A 22,531-nucleotide genomic window follows, 5' to 3' on the forward strand; every position below is an offset into this window, starting at 1 on the left:
GCTTTCCTGATCAGATATCGGTAAGTGGACTGGAGGCAGGGCATAAAAGGGATAACGAATCCAGCTGTTTGTGTCATCCGTTTTGGGAAAGTACCTGTGTAATTGCGCACCCAACTCACTCAGGTGCTTCGCAAGATCACATCTGACATTGTCCATAAGCGTAGGGTCATTATCACACACAAAAAATAGCATACAATGATGGAAAGACCTGTGTGTTGTCCTTGTTAATGCAGACAGAGAAGAGCTCCAACTTCTTAATCATAGCCTCAATTTTGTCCAGCACATTGAATATAGCTGCAGTCCCTGTAATCCTAGATTCAGATCATTCAGGTGAGAAAAAACATCACCCAGAGAGGCCAGTCATGTGAGGAACTGATCATGCAAGCAGTCAGACAAGTGACAATTATGGTCAGTAAAAAAAACTAAGTACGTCTCTCAATTTAAAAAAAAAGTGTCAATACTTTGCCCCTTGATGACCAGCGCACTTCTGTATGTTGTAAAAGCGTTACATGGTCATTGCCCATATCATTGCAGAGTGCAGAAAATACACGAGAGTTCAGGGGCCTTGCTTCAACAAAGTTGAATTTTCACTGTAGTGTCCAAAACAGTGTCCAAAACATCTTTCAAGCTGTCAGGCATTCCCTTGGTAGCAAGCGCCTCTCGGTGGATGCTGCAGTGTACCCAAGTAGCGTCGGGAGCAACTGCTTGCACCAGCGTTACCACTCCACTATGTCTCCCTGTCATGGCTTTCGCGCCATCAGTACAGATACCAACACATCTTGACCACCAAAGTCCATTTGATGTCACAAAGCGGTCCAGTACTTTAAAAATATATCCTGTTGTCCTGGTTTCCAGGAGTTTGCAGAAGAGGATGTCTTCCTTAATTGACCCCCCCAAAAACGTAACAGACATATACCAGGAGCTGTGCCAGGCCCGCCACGTCTGTTGACTCATCCAGCTGTAACGCATAGAATTCACTGGCTTGTATATACGAAGCAGTAATTGTATCAAAACATCTCTTGCCATGTCGCCGATGCGGTATAGTTCTTTTGGGCCTTTCCTCCAGCCATATCCACGGAAGCAGGAAGAATGAAGTCCTCCACAATAGTATGGTGCTTGCCTGTCCTAGCCACTCGGTAGCTCACCATATAAGACGCTTCTAGCCCCTTCTTATTAATGGTATCTGTTGCTTTTATACATGTCTTACTACTCGAAAGTTGTCTTAATTCTCGCTCAAAAAACTCCTGTGGCTTATTTTTCAATTTGGCATGCTTTTTTCTAAATGTCTGCGTAAGAGTGAAGGTTTCAGTTGTGAGCTATAAACACACTTTGGCTGAGGAAAGGCACTATTCCCAATATAAGTGAACCCCAAATCAATGTAGGTCTCATCACATTTGCACGTCTTCGATGGTCCAACATCCCTTGTCTGTTGTTCGGTGCTTTCCCAGGTAAAGGGGCAGTAGCTCTTCGGCTGCATCAGATTCACAACTGTCAGCAAAATTGCAAAATTGAAAAGATGCTCACTGATCATTCCATAACGCTCCCTGTTCTCTGCATTGTTCTCTCACAGTGAGAAACAATAGGACTAAAAGTGTTCTACACGTTCTTCATTTGATCCAATTCAACATTGCAAATTATTTTATGAGAATAATTAAGTGGAGTGACTAATCTCAGCTGGTCTGAGAGAACTGATGAGGCTTCTCTCAAGTGTGTAGCCATTGGTGTGTTTTTACATTGCCCAATCGGGAGAAGCTCTTGCTACAGTAAGAGCAGAAGAAAGGCCACTCTCCCGTGTATATTCTTTGAAGATCGTTTAGCTCAGCTCATGATTTAAAACTGTGGAAACTGTCCTTGCAGTAGTAAGGCTACTCTCCTTTATGTATACCTTGGTGTCTTTTTAAGTGGCCCAGTTGAGAGAAACTCTTTCTACAGTCAGAGCAGGAGTAAGGCTTCTCTCCTGTGTGTATACGTTTATGATTTTTTAGGTTGCACGGTTGAGAGAAACTCGCCCCACAGTCAGAGCAGGAGTAAGGCTTCTCTCCTGTGTGTATACGTCCATGTTGTTTTAAGTTTCCCAGTTGAGAGAACCTCGCCCCACAGTCAGAGCAGAAGAAAGGCTTCTCTCCTGTGTGTGTTCTCTGATGAACTTTAAGCTCAGATGATGTTGTGAAGCATTTTCCACAGTCAGAGCAGGAGTAAGACTTCTCTCCTGTGTGTATACGTTCATGCTGTTTCAGGTGGCTCGATTGAGAGAAACTCTTCCTACAGTCAGAGCAGGAGTAAGGCTTCTCTCCTGTGTGTATACGTTCATGCTGTTTTAGGTGGCTCAGTTGAGAGAAACTCGCCCTACAATCAGAGCAGGAGTATGGCTTCTCTCCTGTGTGTGTTCTCTGATGAACTTTTAGCTCACCTGATGTTGTGAAGCATTTTATACAATTAAAGCAGGAGTAAGGCTTCTCTCCTGTATGTATATGCTCATGTGTTTTAAAGTGGCCCTGTCGAGAAAAACTCTTTCCACAATCAGAGCAGGAGTAAGGCTTCTCTCCTGTATGTATATGCTCATGTGTTTTAAAGTGGCCCTGTCGAGAAAAACTCTTTCCACAATCAGAGCAGGAGTAAGGCTTCTCGCCTGTGTGTACACGTTCATGTTGTTTTAAGTTTCCCAGTTGAGAGAAACTCGCCCTACAGTCAGAGCAAAAGTAAGGCTTCTCTCCTGTGTGTGTTCTCTGATGAACTTTTAGTTCAGATGATGTTGTGAAGCATTTTACACAGTCAGAGCAAGAGTAAGGCTTCTTTCCTGTGTGTATACGTTCATGCTGTTTTAGGTGGCTCAGTTGAGAGAACCTCGCCCTACAGTCAGAGCAGGAGTATGGCTTCTCTCCTGTGTGTGTTCTCTGGTGAATTTTTAGCTCACCTGATGTGGTGAAGCATTTTACACAATTAGAGCAGGAGTAAGGTTTCTCTCCTGTATGTATACGTTTGTGTGTTTTTAGGTCGCCCCGTCGAGAGAAACTATTTCCACAGTCAGAGCAGAAGTAAGGCTTCTCTCCTGTGTGTACTCTCTGATGAACTGTCATAGCCTTTGATGTGGTGAAATTCTTCTCACAGTCAGTGCAGAAATACAGATTCCCTCCTTTGTGTATTCTTAGGTGTATTTTGAACTTTGATAGAAATGGGAAAATCTCCTCACAATGTGGGCAGTGGTGAGACCTCTTAGCTCTGTGATCTTCCTGCTGTTGCTCTATAGATGTAGAGAATGTCTCAACATGGTCTCCTGTGTGAACATCAGAAGAACCAGTCAGTTGGTGTAATATACAGTACCAGTCAAAAGTTGACACACCTACTCATTCAAGGGTTTCTTTATTTTTGCTATTTTCTACAACATCAAAACTATGAAATAACATATATAGAATCATGTAACCGAAAAATTGTTAAACGAATCAAAATATCTTGTAGTTTGCCTTAACAGCAAGGATTGGTAACTACACAGACTCATTTCATAGAACTTTAAAACACTGGCAGCTTGTCTACTTCACTTCTTTAGTCTCCTCTCTGATCACTCCAGATAGCCCAGTGAATAAAACAAATGCTGGCAATACTGGTGTCAAACCACGCAAGTGTCAGTAGCATGAAATAACATCTACCTTCTCACTGAAACAGTTCTACTGCAACTTTTCATACACAGTGGGAAGTTGAAACGAACAACACACTTAGATAGAACCTGTGCTTACCATGATTAACAGATGTCCCAATCTTCTCCTCCTCTTCTTCATCTTTAATGTTGGCATTCAGCTCCAGTGTTTGACTGCAGTCTTCCAGCTTCACTGATGCCATCTCTGGATCCTGCAGTGCAAACTGGTCTCGACTGTCACAATCAGGACCCAGTGACTGTAGGTTTGGACACAGTGTGGAAGGAGAGAGGCAGGCTGCGTCTGTCCTCACTGCTGATATTACCGGCCTCAGACTTGATCTGAGTCGGCCTGTAGTAACAATGAGAAACAGACAAGTTATTGTCTTGACAGTTCCAGAACTTTCTTTATTCTCTAAAAATATATTATTTCTTCTTGTTCAATTATCTAATTCAGTGCTTGACTCCCTGACCAAGGCCCTTCTCCCCCGATATCTCAGTTTATTGGCGGTTCCAAACTTTTTAAGAATGACGGAGGCCTTTCGATCATATCCTTGGACTAAAATGATTGCACATGATGTTCGGCTTTCACACCGACATCTTGTGCAAAGGGCCTTTGGGTAACGAAGCACATATTCAACGTTATCCCTTTTCCTTACATAGGCTGGTCATTTCTGATCTTTGATATTTTATTGGTTTGTAAACGTATCATGGTATACTACGTTAATATTATATGTGTGAGGGCCACTTTGTTACTTGGTAGCTACTAGCAAAAGACCCTGTGTTGTGGATCATCTTCAACTATTTTGGACTGTCCATACTGTAATATTAGTCTTAGGCTTCACTAACTAGCGTTACTGTTTTAGGTAGAGCTATTCTTTCCTACTTTTCAAAAACGAATAGGACGTGATATATCACATATCATCTTGCCAGATATGCCTTTTGTTTTGCTCGTGAGGAGTAATGGCCGAGAGAAGGCAGGAGACACTTTGTTTTGTTTAGCGTCGTTAGGTTAGACTGGTCCCTTTAATGGATCAGTCGTCCACCAGGCTACGATTAGGGGGAGGTGGGAGGGGAAGAGTTGGATGTCTCGGTTAGGGAGACAGTGGAATGGGGTTCAGTGTTCTACTGTTAGGATAGATTTATGGTTTGTTTGTTCCAACAGATCTTTACACATTTTTTTCACTACAAAATATTAATGTGGTCCTTCTGGTTACTAAACATATTTTAGATATGTCTTTATGCTATAGCTTATTCCACGTTCACATCTTTGGTTAAATGACTTCTAATGCAAAACTGAAATGTACTTCGTAGAATGTCAGTGGAGTTTGTAAACGATCTAAGCTTATAACAGGTTATTACTGGGCTTAAACAACTTCATCTATTGTGTTCCTACAAGAAACTCACTTGTTGAAGGATGTGCTACTTAAAGTACGCAGGAGATGGCAAGGGCAAGTAATAGCATCCTGTTTCTCCTCTCATTCTCATGGTGTTATCGTTTTAATTCACTAATCGGTTCCATTTCAAGTGGATAATATTATAACTGATACATCTGGTAGATATATTTTGACACAGGAACGTCTTTGAATGAGCATATTAATCTGGTTAATGTTTATGTTCCAGATGATGATAATCCCAAATTAAGCCCCACAAATTTGACCCCAATACCCCAGAAATGTGTGTTAAATGTAACACGCATTTAGTAGGAATGTGCTGAGATAAACGTTTGAGCTCATTACTGTGCTATATCTCTGAGATGACCTCTACCACAATACCACTAATCCCTAAACTATACCTCCTAAATCTTTACCCAGAGAATATCTCTTTACATAGGAGAGAAAAGACAATGGTTGACCTCTGTCTATTACAAGCTAGACGTTCAATTGCTCTCGACTGGATGTATGTCAGTTCCCCCTCACTTGGTCATTGGTTAAAATAATTAACGTCAAGTCTGGCTCTTGGTGAATATACTTATATAGTGAAAAAGAAGAGTTTCATAATATTTAAGATCAGTTTTGTGAGTTTTTACAAACCGGTGATATTCTAGAAGCATTGGAACTGTAAATCCTCTATTTTTATTGGCTGTAGTTCTTAGAGGTATCAGCATTATCTGCATATTACACTTTTTATTTGGAAATGTTTTGGTACCCTTCCCCAGATCTGTGCCTCAACATAATCCTTTCATGGAGTTCTACGGACAATTCTTTCGACCTCATGGCTTGGTTTTTGCTCTGACATGCACTGTCAAATGTGGGACCTTGTATACAGGTGTGTTCCTTTCTAAATCTTGTCCAATCAATGTAATTCACCACAGGTGGAATCTCAAGTTGTAGAAACATATCTAATGGAAACAGGATGCACCTGAGCTTAATGTCGAGTCTCATAGCAAAGGGTCTGAATACTTATGTAAATAAAGGTATTTTTGTTTTGAATTTAATACATGTACAAACATTTCTATAAACCTGTGTTTCCTTTGAGGTACATTGATGACCTTTTTTTAATCCATTTTAGAATAAGGCTGTAACGTAACAAAATGTGGAAATAGTCAAGGAGTCTGAATACTTTCTGAATGCACTGTATGTATTCATAGAAGAAAGCTGTGCAATACAAAAGGGGAATAAAACTATTCTAAAAGTGGGTAAGAGTTGAAAGCTAAAAAGGGGCGTGTCATCCTCCACTCACTATCACAAGGGTTAGTAACTACACAGACTCATTTCATATCATCCTCCACTCACTATCACAAGGGTTAGTAACTACACAGACTCATTTCATATCATCCTCCACTCACTATCACAAGGGTTAGTAACTACACAGACTCATTTCATATCATCCTCCACTCACTATCACAAGGGTTAGTAACTACACAGACTCATTTCATATAATCCTCCACTCACTATCACAAGGGTTAGTAACTACACAGACTCATTTCATATAATCCTCCACTCACTATCACAAGGGTTAGTAACTACACAGACTAATTTCATATCATCCTCCACTCACTATCACAAGGGTTAGTAACTACACAGACTCATTTCATATCATCCTCCACTCACTATCACAAGGGTTAGGAACTACAGACTCATTTCATAGAACTTTAAAACACTACTTCACTAAATAATTGATCACTCCAGATAGCCCAGTGAATAAAACAAATGCTGGCAATACTGGTGTCAAACCATGCAAGTGTCAGTAGCATGAATTAACATCTACCTTCTCATTGAAACAGTTCATCATGAAACAGTTCTACAGCATCTTTTCATGCACAGTGGGAAGTTGGAACGAACAACAAACTTAGTTAGGTGTGTAACAGTATAACTTTAGTCCGTCCCCTCGCCGCGACCCGGGCTCGAACCAGGGACCCTCTGCACACATCAACAACAGTCACCCACGAAGCATCGTTACCCATCACTCCACAAAAGCCGCGGCCCTTGCAGAGCAAGGGGAACCACTACTTCAAGGTCTCAGAGCAAGTGACGTCACCGATTGAAACGGTATTAGCGCGCACCACCGCTAACTAGCTAGCCATTTCACATTGGTTACACATAGAACCTGCTCTTACCATGACTAACAGATTTCCCAATCGTCTCCTCCTCTTCTTCATCTTTAATGTTGACATTCAGCTCCAGTGTTTGACTGCAGTCTTCCAGCTTCACTGATGTCATCTCTGGATCCTGCAGAGCAAACTGGGCTCCACTGTCACAATCAGGACTGGGTGACTGTAGGTTTGAACTCAGTGTAGAAGGAGAGAGGCAGGCTGGGTTTGTCCTCACTGTTGATGTTACCGGCCTCAGACTTAATCTGAGTCAGCCAGTAGTAATAAAGAGAAACAGACCCAAAAGTTATTGTCTTGGCAGTTCTGGCACTTAATTTATTCTCAAAAAATATTGTTTATATTTAGGTGCAGGAGCGCTACAATACTGTTGAGCTAATATTCTATAAGAGGAACATAAGAGGAACTATTTTCCTGAATAACCTTGTCTTCACTGTGTTATTTAAATCAAAACGAATAGTATTACCCTTCCACACCATAGTAACATTTATAGATAAATATAGAAACAACTGAAGGTGTCTGACTATTAGTACACATGTAGAAAACTGATGATCATTACATTAAGCTTCAAAATTGTGGTGGAACCGTGAAATTGTCTCTCTGCCTGGACTTTACATGTTTTGTCATTGTATTCACAGTAATGTCCCTGTATTGATGTGGAATAATGTTATTTATTATTGTTGCAATAAAAAATACAAAGAAGTCCGTTGACGCAAACCGAGTGGCGCCGCCATTTTACCAGCTCGTGAAATTTACATTAAAAAAACAACTTGCAACACGAATTCAGAAATCTCAGAAGTAAATAGATTATTTATGAAATGACCTTGAGAAAATTATGTACATCCACTCAGACAAACCCTAAAGGCTCTAAATATGTAACTTAGTTATCATGTGCTTCACTCGGTTTGACACAAAAATTACACATTAAACCTTTACCAAACGGATTTATTACCTAAAATGTTATGACATATTCTTTTGATATCAGAACGTTTAAACGTGCTATTACATACCTGTAGTAATAAATAGAAAAGGACACTTAGCTTATCTTCTTGACTGCATCGTTCTGGTGCTTTCTTTATACTGAATAATGGTGGGCGCCTGCCTGGAACTTCCTGTTCCCCCGCTAACACCGTCCGTGCATTCCGGGATCCTTGGGATTGCCAACTCCTCAGTAAGGAAAGTAGCTATTGGCTGTCCTAAAATTCGCTAGAAGTCGCTAAATGACGTTATCGCCCAATTTGCATAATTTACAATGTGCATGTAATTCTGCTGGACGCTGTAGGAGAGAGGAATAACTTTGTGGGAAAGACAAAAAGTGAGTAAAAAACACCCTAACTATGTTTAGAACAACAAATGAGCAAGCTGCAGAGAGTGGCACACACAGCGAATAACAACCAGATATTTGAGGCCATACTCCTTATTCAGCACTTTATGGACCCCATTGTTAATCCCCGTCATAACAGAGGCATTGTCAGTCCCTATCCCCAGGAGTTTCTCTTTTTTAAGACAACACTTCTTGAGGAAAGCCACAACAGCACAGGGCTACAGATTTGGCATCTCCTCCCTCCAACTCAACAAGCCCCAGAAATGGTGATACAATTGTCTGCTTGGTGTCACTAAAGTACCTATACACAACCCCCAGGTACTTAGAAACACTTACATCCGTGGACTCATTGAGGAGGAGGCTGAAACGCTGGTCACCCACATCGACAACAAACTTTTTCAGAAAGTATGGTGCTAGAACACCATTAATAATTTCTGTGCACTTTGACCTGTGCATTTTGAAGTGGGTAGCAGCAGTGGAGTCTGAGAAAGCAGCTCTACATGCTTCTCCAATGTGATCACATGCCAGCATGGAACAGTGTTCAGCGATAGCTAATGCCATGGTGGCCTCAGCCTTTTTTGCAGAGTAAATTTGTTAACCATAAATTGCAGCTTGTTTTGGGTGGAACTGTTACAAGGCTTTGCCTTTTGAGTTGTCATGTGTTTTTTTACATCACTAAGTTTGGTGTAGAATCAGCCTTACAATACAGGCAGTATGCCCGTCCATGTATTATCTCCAATAAACGGCTTCAACCAGCCTTTGAATTCAGGGTTTGATTCCCACTCCTTTCTGTATTTTGAGTGTACAGTTTAGACTGAGACATGATGAGCTAGCCAGCTAGATGTTTATCTTATGTCACAGAGAGGAACACACACAGTGGGACAAGGTGAGTAAGTGACTGAGGCTGTGTGAGTCAAATGCAGTGATTTATTTTTGTGCAGTGATTTATTTTAGACAAAGAACATTTCACATTTACATCCCGCCCTGAATGTAAGCCAGGGCGGGATCAGCCAGCTTCCCGCAAGCGCGAGGACTGGGCTGCAAGTGAGTGCTTTGGGACAGGTGTGGGGCCCACTAAGAACAATACATGCTTTCACGTCAGAGTCTCCAATAACACCAGAAAAGGTCTCTAGATTTGTCACTAGTAAATTTTTTAAAAATGTGTCGCTAGAGGGGTCTGAATACTCGCTAAATATAGCGAAAAAGTCACTAAGTTGGCAACCCTGCTTGGGAAGGCCCTACCCCATTACATGATAAGGGGGTCGTAGCCTCCTCCGGGACACGTCTCCTTTGCATAGAATTGATCAAGATGTTGATTGTGTAATGCTATTTCTAAAATATTGATGATAAAATGATTGTGGGGGCTGACTTGTTAGACTTCAGTACAGCTTTTCACATTATCGATCATAGTCTGCTGCTGGAAAAGCATATGTGTAATGGCTTTACACCTCCCCCTTACACCCCCTGCTATAATGTCGATAAAGAGTTAGACAAGTAACCGAAGACAGAGGGTGTTCTTTAATGTGAGCGTCTCCAACATTAGGAATTCCCCAGGGTAGCTGATTAGGCCCCTTGGTTTTTTCAATCTTTACTGATGACATGCCACTGGCTTTGAGTAAGGCCAGTGTGCCTATGTATGAGGACGACTCAACACTATACACGTCAGCTACTACAGCAACTGAAATGACTGCAACACTTGACAAAGAGCTGCAGTTAGTTTCAGAATGGATAGGGGACAAATCATTCACTGAATGCTAAAAGTCTCTATGAATAAGGTGGAAATTTGATTTTCCCATGATGTCAAGCAAAGAGGCACTGAGTTTGAAGGTAGGCCTTGAAATACATCTCATGTACACCTCCAATTGACTCAAATTATGTAAATTAGCCTATCAGAAGCTTCTAAAGCCATGACATCATTTTCTGGAATTTTCCAAGCTGTTTAAAGGCACAGTCAACTTATTGTATGTAAACTTCTGACCCACTGGAATTGTGATACAGTGAATTATACGTGAAAGAATCTGTCTGTAAACAACTGTAGGTGTTCCTTTTGTCCAAGTGGGAAAGGGCAGTGTGGAGTGCAATAGAGATTGCATCATCTGTGGATATGTTGGGGTGGTATACAAATTGGAGTTGGTCTAGGGTTTCTGGGATGATGGTTTTGATGTGAGCCATGACCAACCTTTCAAAGCACTTCATGGCTACAGACGTTAGTGCCATGGGTCGGTAGTCATTTAGGCAGGTTCCCTTAGTGTTCTTGGGCACAGGCACCATGGTCGTCTGCTTAAAACATGTTGGTATTACAGACTCGGAAAGGGAGAGGTTGAAAATGTCAGTGAAGACACTTGTTAGTTGGTCAGCGCATGCTCGCAGTACACGTCCTGGTAATCCGTATGGCCCTGCGGCCTTGTTAATGTTGACCTGTCTAAAGGTCTTACTCACATTGGCTGCGGAGAGCGTGATCACACAGTCTTCCGGTACAGCTGGTGCTCTTATGCATGTTTCAGTGTTATTTGCCTCGAAGCGAGCATAGAAGTAGTTTAGCTCATCTGGTAGGCTCGTGTCACTGGGCAGCTCTCGGCTGTGCTTCCCTTTGTAGTCTGTAATGGTATGCAAGCCCTGCCACATCCGACGAGCATCAGAGCCGGTGTAGTACGACTCGATTTTAGTCCTTTATTGATGCTTTGGCTGTTTGATGGATCGTCGGAGGGCATAGCGGGATTTCTTATAATCTTCCGGCTTAGAGTCTCTCTCCTTGAAAGTGGAAGCTCTAGCCTTTAGCTCAGTGCGGATGCTGCCTGTAATCCGTGGTTTCTAGTTGGGGTATGTACGTACGGTCACTGTGGGGACGACGTCATCGATGCACTTATTGATGAAGCCAATGACCGAATGCCCTCAATGCCATTGGAGAAATCCCGGAACACATTCTAGTCTGTGCTAGCAAAACAGTCCTGTAGCTTAGCATCTGCTTCATCTGACCACTTTTTTATTGATCTAGTCACTGGTGCTTCCTGCTTTAATTTTTGCTTGTAAGCAGGAATCAGGAAGATGGAATTATGGTCAGATTTGCCAAATGGAGGGCAATGGAGAGCTTTGTATGCATCTCTGTGTGTGGAGTATAGGTGGTCCAGAGTTCTTTTCCCTCTGGTTGCACATTTAACATGCTGTTAGAAATTTGGTAAAATTGATTTAAGTTTCCCTGCATTAAAGTCTCTGGCTACTAGGAGCGCCCCCTTTAAAATATATATATAAATATCACATTTTATTTAACCAGGTAGGCCAGTTGAGAACAAGTTCTCATTTACAATTGCGACCTGGCCAAGAAAGTAAAGCAGTGCGACATACAACAACACAGAGTTACACATGGGATAAACAAAAGTACAGTCAATAACACAATAGAAAAATCTATATACAGTGTGTGCAAATGGAGTAAGGAGATAAGGCAATAAATAGGACATAGTAGCGAAGTAATTACAATTTAGCAAATTAACACTGGAGTGAGATGTGCAGATGATGATGTGCAAGTAGAAATACTGGTGTGCAAAAAAAAAAGTAGATAAAAACAATATGGGGATGAGGTAGGTAGTTGGATGGGCTATACATAAAATATCAGAGAGAATCAAAAGGCACACATTTCGTGGAACAATCCACTTACTGGCATTATTCATGGGAAACAGCTCTGGTCTAGCGGAGGGAATGGGAGGGTGAGAGCTTCGATGCTCTTGGCTCCGTTGCGCCTGGCAAGTAGAAGCCCTGGATGAATCTTAAAAATTCAAAGCCAACTCAGTGTCAACCCAGAGGTAAACAGCAAAAAGAAGTAGTACTTGATTTTTGTCAACCTACACACTACAATACATATTTTAAGGATAGTTTTAATCTTCAGTTATCAAGACTGATGTATAATTTCTGCTCATTGTAAAGAAACTAGCACTGATGAGCAAACTTTAGTTACTCCATAACTTCTCTCACCTTGTCTGGTAGAGTAACAGGGGGGATATGGAAAACGTCTGTGCTCCCTGCTCTGGAGGTGGGACTGGCTAGTAGAAGCCCTGGATGATTCGGTAACATTCAAAACCAATTAATAAACCTTCCTTAGTAGTTGACAGGTTATCTGATTAAGATTTCTGGACTTGTCTGACAAGCTGTACTCTTGACTCACCATGTGTGAAGTGAGATAGGGAAGGAGAGCATCTAGAACGGCCAGCTGAATCCCTGGATTGCCCTGAAACACAAATAAAAACCCAATTTGGGTGTGATCAGGACAACTTAAAAGCAAGGATTTGGATAGGAACATGTATATGTACTGTATATCATGTGTGAATAATGATCCTGATAGGCAGTGATGCCTGATATAAAAAGGAAAATCCCATCTATGCTACCCTGTGAAAGGTTTGACATTTCCCACTGACTCTCCGGTTTCTCTTACCACGTCTAGGCGTGTCCCCGTTAAATTCATCCTGGGCTGGGGTAGAGAGAGAACAAGACTGGCTTTTCTGCCTTTTTTGGGCCTGCCCAGGTGAACTTCTAGATAGTCCTGCAACAAACATTTAAGCACATGACATACAGTAAATCATGCATGTGTGACAGGTTAAAGGAAATATTCATAGCCTGTTATACATTAAAAAGTATTAGTAAGTTTATAGTATGTGAGGATCTTAAAACATCTAAGGTTAAAAAGATGCATTCAGTATTAGTTGATAGAGATTGATAACATTCATATAATTGTGTTAAAGTTAAAATCTGTCAAAGGGTACGATTTGTGAGAGTAATGTGTAAACGTTATATTGATTACTTTATTTTTGTGGTGCCTAAAAGTGTTAATCTGTGATCTACGAAATGCTCTTAATCTATGAGCCGGAGATCGATTGCTCTGGTCTCCACCCATATTCCTGGGGAAAATCGCGGTCTTTTCTCATTACACCAAACGTTGAATTGAGAATACAACACCGTATCACTCTTGTGATTATTTCTCCCCTGTTTTCATGCACATCAAAACCCATAATTTATACATAAAATATCAGAGGGAATCAAAAGACACACATTTTGTGGAACAATCCACTTCCTGGCATTATTCAAGGGAAACAGCTCTGGTCTTGATCAGTTGTGGATGTATAATTATAATCTTCACTTTTCATTTTCTGCAAAAAAGTTAATAAAAGGTCAATAGTAAACAAACTGTAGTAATGAATACACCGAGAGCAAGTTTGAACTACATTTTGACAGGCTTCTTAGCTAGTTAATTTTGGTCAATGCATTTTACACATTCTCCTCTTATTTGTAACATATTAATGCCCTCTCCCCTGTAAGCTAACGTTCTTAGCTAGCTAGATAGCTAACCCATACTACAGTTAGTTAGCAAACCAACCAGCTTCACGGTAGGTACCCAGAGAGTAACGTTGATGTTGGTCTCTAGCTAGTTAATTTAAAAAAAAATGTCTGCCAAAAAACAATGACCCGTTACCAGAAAACATAGATAACCGTAGTTAGCTAGACCGATAGAGTAAGCTAGCTGACTGTTTGTACAACCATAAAATATGTTAGCCCTGCTTTCTCGCCTTACTATCTAACGTTAGATAACGTAAACTCACCTCATTCCGTACAAATGTGCGCTACCGCAACATTCAAACCGGGCTACAAAGAAAACTAATGGGACTGTGTTGACTTCAAAATCTGGGGTGTGAACTAGGTTTCTATTCAAGCGTTGATCGACATGGTAATGGCTCTATAGTATTGGAGAAAAGCTGAAAAAACGGACCCTCCGTCATGTCGTATAAAGCAACTATTTCTGTCTTACAATCTCTCTCCACCAGGTGTAGCACTTCTCTCATCGTTTTAAAAACAAGAAATGGACAGTGACGGGGGTAAGGAGGGGATACCTAGTCATTTTTTGCGTCATCATTGCATGAGATCATCATTCTCAAAGCCGCTGTTTACTTCTAAGATCACTTTAGCACCGCCCTAAAAACCCGATTCAAATTCGACAGAAACCTTCTAATAGGTATGTAATGACACATTATATAAACTCTTTATAGTGTTTTATTTACATTTTAGAGGTGATAAGTTGGACAGATCGAGTGAAAAAAAAAAGTAATTTTCCCACAAGACATCTGTCCTTCTCACTATCACGCATTAGTTTCGCGTCACCATCCGCAATTTTTAAAAAGATCCAACGGGGCTCATTGCCTGCTTAAATTATGCAGAAACAGGCAGCGTTTAGGCCATGCAATTGATTCAGTTGGAAAGTGGAGAAATTGTGCTTACAATGGTATTGACATTACAGTTGATCTGGAAGTATTACGTTTTTGGGCGTAAAATAAGGGCAATTGTACGGACCAAGGCGATGTACGAGTTTACGTTAGCTAGTTAAGTTAGCATGCAAGTATCCAGGCAGAGAGTTAGCCTAGAGAAAATAATAGTTTGCGACATCAACAGAAACTGATAGTTAATATAACAACCCTATCAAATTAAAAACGTTTTCAGAAATGTTGATGCTTACAATTATCCTCGTGTCGTTGTGTTACAGTCCTGATGAACAAATGTCGGGTGAATGACTTGCTCTTTCTGCTTCTCCCAGTTTTGAGACATGACGGTTATAAATTGTAATAAATTCCATTGTGAAATTGTAAACTAATGATTTAAAATTACAGGCAATTTTCAGTCATTCTGTCTATATCAGAACATCAAACAAGCTATTCGATTTTATTTTAAATCAATATATTTCATTACATTGTGTATATCAAAAAATAATCAAACTTATACCATATGCAATATTGTATAGTTATATTCGTGTATCTCAGGCATTTCTATGAGTACAAGCTGATCAGGCTGACTTTCGGCTCTTTTTGCAGTGCAGGAGTTAGTCCGTAGCGGGGTGTGTCTTGTTTTTTTTGTAGGGAAATATGGCGAAGCGGAGGTGCTTTTTCGAGTCTGATATCCCCCAGTTGAGTAAAGTTGGTAAGAATGAATGGAAGACGGGGACAACGAAAAATGTAGCAAAAATACCAAAAGTTGTAAACTAACATCGGGTTCTTTTGGAGTGCGATTCATCAACAATTATGTATTTTTGGGAGATCATTTGAGGCCAGGAAGATGGTAAAGGAGGCATTAGGAAAGGTAGAGTCAGCCAGAGTGACCAGTAGTGGTTTTGATTTCATGCGTCTCAGAAGAGCAGAAGGAGAGAGCATTCTTTTTCGGAGCAGGGCACGGATAAAAGGTGTTATATCTGGAGTTTGTATGTAAGATACGCAGTGATTTTGGTATTTATTAGGATCCCCATTAGCCGCTGCAAAAGTATCAGAATTCTTCACTTCTCTCATTGACTTGTCAAACCCAGGCTTGGTCTGCTTCGCAATCGTTCTCTGAAGTCTCGCGTTGTTTACGTCTCTGGGTTTAGAAACTGGTAGTGGGGGAACAGGAAGTTCCGCGCAGGCGCACATCATTCTTCGGAATAAAGGATACGCCAGAATTGTGCACTAGAGACAACTTCTGTGTCCGTTTCAAATATATTACTACTGGTATGTAATAGCACTTTATAATATCGAAATAACATGTCATAACAGGCTAGGTAACAAATACGTCAAGTTATTATGACGTTTTGATGAAGGTTTTATGTGCTATTTTTATGTCAAACCGCATGAGTGAACGTGATCACTTTTTTTTACAAGTCACGTAGAGACTTTGGGTTAGTCTGAGTGGATGTTTATCATTTCGTCAAGGTCATTTCATAAAGGATTTTTTTTTTTTTAGCTTTCTGGGTTCGTTTTACATGTCCTTTTTGGTTTTGTGTAAAGTTCAGGAGATGGTAAAATGGCGGTTCCCCCTCGGTCTGCATCGACGTACTTCAGTGTAGGCACTGAGGGTGCAGCAGAGAGACAATTTTGTGGTTGCACTACTGTTTTGGAGCTAAATGTAATTATTATCAATTTTTTACACGTGTACTAATATTCAGAGACATTCAGTTGTTTCTGTCTATCTATAAATGTTACTATGGTGTGAACGGAAATACTATTGGTTTTTGATTGGAATAATACAGTGAAGACAAAGTTATTCAGGAAAATAGTACATAGTGCTGCCTAAAACATACTGCAACCTTGTACTAAATGTTTTTTTGAGTCATTTATGCATTTGTGTATAGGGGATATCTACTATACATTAAGTGCATTTACAGTTGTGTAGCCTAATTTTAAAGTGTATAATTTGTCTAATATTTATTAATTAATGTTTTGTCAATGCTTAGTTACCAGATCTATTGAAATGAGATCAGTGCTCGACTTGGACAGGAGCTCACTGGAGCTGAGTACCGTCACCTCAAATTTCTAGTGTTTGAGCTCATGTTCCTCTTATAGAAATTAGCTCAACAGTATTGTGGAGCTCCTGCAGCTAAATATCAACATTACCGGCACCTATTTCAGTTCAAGTCAAGCACTGAATTAGATAATTGAACAGGAAAAAATGAAAAATGACAGTGGAGCCCAGTTTGCTCTGCAGGATCCAGAGATGGCATCAGTGAAGCTGGAAGACTGCAGTCAAACACTGGAGCTGAATGTCAACATTAAAGATGATGAAGCGGAAGAGAAGATTGGGAAATCTGTTTCTCATGGTGAGATCAGGTTCTATCTAAGTTTGTTTTTCATTCCAAAGTTCCACTGCATGAGAAGTTGCAGTATAATTGTTTCAATGAAAAAATTGAAAAAGTAGCTGTTTTTTCATGCTACTGAGACTTGCATGGTTTGACACCAGTATTGCCAGAATTTGTTTTATTCACTGGGTTATCTGGAGTGATCAGAGAGTAGACTAAAGAAGTGAAGTAGACAAACTGCCCGTGTTTTAAAGTCCTATGAAATTAGTCTGTGTAGTATCTAACCCTTGTGATAGTGAGTGGAGGATGACACGCCCCTTTTTAGCTTTCATCTCTTACCCACTTTTAGAATAGTTTTATTCCCCTGTATTGTACAGCCTACTGATATGAATACATATGTCACCCGGTACTGCCAGAAGAGGACCGGCCACCCCTTTGAGCCTGGTTCCTCTCTACATTTCTTCCAAGGTTCCTGCTTTCTGGGGAGTTTTTCCTGGCCACTGTGCTGCTATATCTGCATTGCTCTTTGGGGATTTTAAGCTGGCTTTCTGTAGAACACTTTGTGACAGCTGCTGATGTAAAAAGGGGTTCATAAAATACATTTGATTGACATGTTTATCACACCAACTGACTGTTTCTTCTGATGTTGTTCACACAGGAGACCACGTTGAGACATTCTCTACATCCAGAGAGCAACAGAGGGAAGATCACAGAGCTAACAGGTCTCACCACTGCCCACAGTGTGAGGAGATTTTCCCAATTCTATCAAAGCTAAAAATACACCAAAAAATACACACAGGACAGAATCCGTATTCCTGTACTGACTGTGGGAAGAGATTCACAACATCAGGGAATCTGACGGTTCATCAGAGAGTGCACACTGGAGAGAAGCCTTACTCCTGCTCTGACTGTGGGGCGAGTTTCTCTCGACTGGGCCACTTAAAAACACATGAACATATACATACAGGAGTGAAGCCTTACTTCTGCTCTGATTGTGTAAAATGCTTCACAACATCAGCTGAGCTAAAAGTTCACCAGAGAACACACACAGGAGAGAAGCCTTTCTTCTGCTCTGACTGTGGAAAGAGTTTCTCTCAACTTTCCCACTTAAAAACACATGAACGTATACATACAGGATTGAAGCCTTACTCCTGCTCTGACTGTGTAAAATGCTTCACAACATCAGCTGAGCTAAAAGTTCATCAGAGAACACACACGGGAGAGAAGCCTTTCTTCTGCACTGACTGTGGAAAGAGTTACTCTGTACTGTGCAACTTAAAAACACATGAACGTATACATACAGGAGTGAAGCCTTACTCCTGCTCTGACTGTGGAAAGAGTTTCTCTCGACTGGACATCTTAAAAACACATGAAAGTATACATACAGGAGTGAAGCCTTACTCCTGCTCTGACTGTATAAAATGCTTCACAACAACAGCTGAGCTAAAAGTTCACCAGAGAACACACACCGGAGAGAAGCCTTACTCCTGCTCTGACTGTGGAAAGAGTTTCCCTCTACTGAGAACCTTAAAAACACATGAACATATACATACGGTAGTGAAGCCTTATTCCTGCTCTAATTGTGGAAAGAGTTTTTCTCAACTGGGCCACTTAAAAACACATGAACGTATACATACAGGGGAGAAGCCCTACTCCTGCTGTGACTGTGTAAAATGCTTCAAAACATCAGCTGAGCTAAAAGTTCATCAGAGAACACACACATCAGAGAAGCCTTGCTCCTGCTCTGACTGTGGGAAGAGTTTTTCTCGACTGGACCTCTTAAAAACACATGAACGTAGACATACAGGAGTGAAGCCTTACTCCTGCTGTGACTGTGTAAAATGCTTCAAAACATCAGCTGAGCTAAAAGTTCATCAGAGAACACACACAGGAGAGAAGCCTTACTCCTGCTTTGACTGTGGAAAGATTTTCTCTCAACTGGGCCACTTAAAAACACATGAACGTATACATACAGGAGTGAAGCCTTACTCCTGCTCTTACTGTATAAAATACTTCACAACATCAGCTGAGCTAAAAGTTCATCAGAGAACACACACAGGAGAGAAGCCATACTCCTGCTCTGACTGTTGAAAGAGTTTCTCTGGAATGTGTCAGTTAAAAAGACACCAAGGTAAACAGAGAGAAGCCTTAGCACTGATCTGACTGTAAAAAATTGTTTAAAACAACAGCTGACCTAAAAGGTCATCAGTGAACAGACACAGGAGAGAAGCCTTAATTCTGCTCTTAATGTAGTAAGAGTAACTCAAGTGAAAGTCACCAAGTAAAATACTACTTGAGTTAAAGTCTAAGTATTTGGTTGTAAATAGACTTAAGTATCAAAAGTAAAATAATTAATAATTTAAAATTCCTTAAATTATCCTCTCCGTCAGGGGTGGGCATTTCCAGTCCTCGAGGGCCTGATTGGTGTCACAGTTTTGCCCCAGCCCCAGCTAACACACCTGACTCCAATTATCACCTAATCATGATCTTCAGTTTAGAATGTAATTTGATTAATCTGTTGTGTTTGGTGTCACACTTTTCTCCATCCCTAGCAATCAGGCCCGAGGACTGGAGTTGCCCACCCCTGCTCAACGGGATGGGTGTCCCTAAACCGGGACGGTTGTTGCTAACGTGCGCTAATGTGACTAGAATGACGTTGTATACAACAGACGACTTTCTGGGACATAGACATTTCTTTATATCGACAGAAAGCTTAAATTCTTGTTAATCTAACTGCAGTGTTCAATTAACAGTAGCTATGAAAGTGAAAAAAATATATAATGCTATTGTTTGAGGCGAGTGCACAACAACAAAACATATCTAAACATCATTGCCAATCAGATGCGTCCCTTCATGGCAGGACTGTATGCATCTGCAAATATACTTTTTCAGCAGGATTATGCCTTGTGCCACAAGGCTTGTCCAGTAATGGTTCCAAGAACAGCTGAATTCACAGTAATTGTGCATCTGTGGGAGGAGAAGGAACGGGCTATTCAGAGTAGATCCACTCCCAGCCAACTTGACACAATAAAGCATTGGAGTCAACATGGACCAGCATCCCTGTGGCACACTCTCAACACCTTGGACAGTCTATGTACTGATGCATTGAGGCTGTTCTGAGGACAAAGGGGGGTGCTACTCAATATTAGGAAGGTGTTCCTGATGTTTTGTACACAGTGTATATCAGATAAAGATGGTCTGATGATCAGTTTTTAGCATTAGTTTGGGTGGATTATTTTATATTACTAAACAACTTTTGTTTAATGATGAACAAGCTATGAATCGACTACTTGTGTTAGTTACATTTTATTTTAATATTAGATTTATTATTTTAGTCATTGATGATGAATGTATTTGAATAACTGTATTGAAGTTAATTGATCTGGCAGGTAGCCAGCGGTTAAGAGTGTTGGGCCAGTAACTGAAAGGTTGCTGGTTTGAATCCCGAGCTGACTTGGTGAAAAATCTGTCATTGTGCCCTTAAGCAAGGTAATTAACTCTTATTTGTCCTATAAGTTGCTCTGGATAAGAGCATCCGCTAACTGACAAGATTGTAATGAAAAATAATGTTTGTACATACATGTTTTTTCTCTCTTGTGTATAATTCAATGAAATAAACTGTTTGAAGTGAAATACTGTATATACAATACACAACATTACCACTGTGTTTACCCTGGCCAGAGGTACAGGGCCATAGTAAGTTAGTAGCCTACAATTTCCAGGCAATACAGCATGTCAGATCGCTAATGATTAGGTGTATAGGCTGCTACATTTTTGCCTGTGTCTGTCGGGAGTGATGTGTTATCAGGCTAAGTAACTACTATTATGTTGTTTTTGGTTTGCTAGTTGCACCAGTAGCATGGTATTTTCCTGCAATGGTAGTGACCAAAAAACTATATGTTTTCCATTGTACTGGGCCTAGAAACATAGAAGAAACTGCCAGATGTGTCATAATAGCCTGGAAGTAAAGCTGCACTGGGAGACACATTTGAAATGGAATACATTGAAAACATTCAGCAGGGTGGAACAATCACAGTAAAACACGATTTAAATGTATTGTTGGAAGGGCTGTGGTCACCATTCATGTAATACATTAAATATATACATCAGAGGGTATTGGGGAGCTATTTCATAGGGTTTTCATGGGTACATTATTTACCCATTTCAATCTTATACCAACCAACCCTATGCTTGGTGTGACTGTTATGGACAGAGCAGACCATCTGATATGCCCTTAAATTTTGTAATATGTGTTGTGGAAATTTCCTGTATTTGCCAAATCATGAGAGAAAACCACACACAAGTCAGAGTTAGTTATCACAAAGTCCATCTTTAATTATATGAGCTCCATCACAACCCTGTGACTCTCAGATCAATTCAGTGTCTATCAATGAATTCTCTGAGAGTCCCTTACACATTGCAACTGAGATCCTTTATAGCAAAGACACACATAGCCAGACAGCATCGGCATAATTTATTGTTCAGCTTTGTCTCCTAAACTATGTTATTTTCTCAAACTCAGAACCTTAACAAATCCTCCATATCAACAGGCATATATCAAATCCATCCTATCTTGACAAGATCACAGAGACACATTGACTGGCACACAGACATTGTGGAGCCAAGAGATACACGCTTGACCTCTCCCGTCTCTCCGGCCCAAATAACTTAGTCTTGACAGAGAACAGACACTGCAACCCCGCCACAGTATTATACAAACACGTTCTGATGAGAAGTAACTTACAAACATATGATGAATATAAAACATCTTACCTATGTTACCAACTAATTCTGATTATTCCCCAACATATGCAACCTGGAATTAAAATGTAAGAGGACCAGTGCTTCTACAGTGTAAGTTGATAAGAACTGCCTAGTTAAATAAAGGTTCAATAAAAACAGCCGAAACAGTTCGGAAGAGTTCGTGCATACAGTGGGGCAAAAAAGTATTTAGTCAGCCACCAATTGTGCAAGTTCTCCCACTTAAAAAGATGATAGAGGCCTGTAATTTTCATCATAGGTACACTTCAACTATGACAGACTAAATGAGGGAAAAAAATCCAGAAAATCACATTGTAGGATTTTTTATGAATTTATTTGCAAATTATGGTGGAAAATAAGTATTTGGTCAATAACAAAAGTTTATCTCAATACTTTGTTATATACCCTTTGTTGGCAATGACAGAGGTCAAACTTTTTCTGTAAGTCTTCACAAGGTTTTCACACACTGTTGATGGTATTTTGGCCCATTCCTCCATTCAGATCTCCTCTAGAGCAGTGATGTTTTGGGGCTGTTGCTGGGCAACACGGACTTTCAACTCCCTCCAAAGATTTTCTATGGGGTTGAGATCTGGAGACTGGCTAGGCCACTCCAGGACCTTGAAATGCTTCTTATGAAGCCACTCCTTCGTTGCCTGGGCGGTGTGTTTGGGATCATTGTCATTTTTATTTTAT

At 40.5% G+C, this 22,531-nt stretch overlaps 2 protein-coding genes across 2 annotated transcripts; one reads left to right on the forward strand and one right to left on the reverse strand.

Moving 5' to 3' along the window:
• Positions 1-1,044: 1,044 nt before the first annotated feature.
• LOC139399888 (zinc finger protein 135-like) lies at positions 1,045-7,290 on the reverse strand. Its single transcript, XM_071145013.1, has 6 exons — positions 7,188-7,290; positions 3,732-3,980; positions 2,999-3,274; positions 2,599-2,914; positions 2,089-2,430; positions 1,045-1,752 (listed from the first exon to the last, which is right to left on the reverse strand). Exons 1-6 carry the CDS (start codon positions 7,288-7,290, stop codon positions 1,704-1,706), a joined length of 1,335 nt encoding a protein of 444 aa, XP_071001114.1. The 3' UTR covers positions 1,045-1,703.
• Positions 7,291-15,931: 8,641 nt separating this feature from the next.
• On the forward strand, positions 15,932-20,710 carry LOC139399887 (zinc finger protein 665-like). Its single transcript, XM_071145012.1, has 2 exons — positions 15,932-17,098; positions 17,736-20,710. Exons 1-2 carry the CDS (start codon positions 16,951-16,953, stop codon positions 19,166-19,168), a joined length of 1,581 nt encoding a protein of 526 aa, XP_071001113.1. The 5' UTR covers positions 15,932-16,950; the 3' UTR covers positions 19,169-20,710.
• Positions 20,711-22,531: the final 1,821 nt, after the last annotated feature.

Source organism: Oncorhynchus clarkii, unplaced genomic scaffold (assembly GCF_045791955.1).
Source record: "Oncorhynchus clarkii lewisi isolate Uvic-CL-2024 unplaced genomic scaffold, UVic_Ocla_1.0 unplaced_contig_7985_pilon_pilon, whole genome shotgun sequence".
NCBI lineage: Eukaryota > Metazoa > Chordata > Actinopteri > Salmoniformes > Salmonidae > Oncorhynchus > Oncorhynchus clarkii.

Coding starts and splice junctions, on each gene's coding strand:
- LOC139399887 (XM_071145012.1), top strand. CDS start 16,951: ATGAAAAATGACAGTGGAGCCCAGTTTGCTCTGCAGGATCCAGAGATG. Junction 17,099..17,735: donor TGGGAAATCTGTTTCTCATG/GTGAGATCAGGT, acceptor TTGTTCACACAG/GAGACCACGTTGAGACATTC.
- LOC139399888 (XM_071145013.1), bottom strand. CDS start 7,290: ATGACATCAGTGAAGCTGGAAGACTGCAGTCAAACACTGGAGCTGAAT. Junction 2,915..2,998: donor AAATAGTTTCTCTCGACGGG/GCGACCTAAAAA, acceptor TCACCACATCAG/GTGAGCTAAAAATTCACCAG. Junction 1,753..2,088: donor TGCTCTGACTGTGGGGCGAG/GTTCTCTCAACT, acceptor CTGTAGCAAGAG/CTTCTCCCGATTGGGCAATG.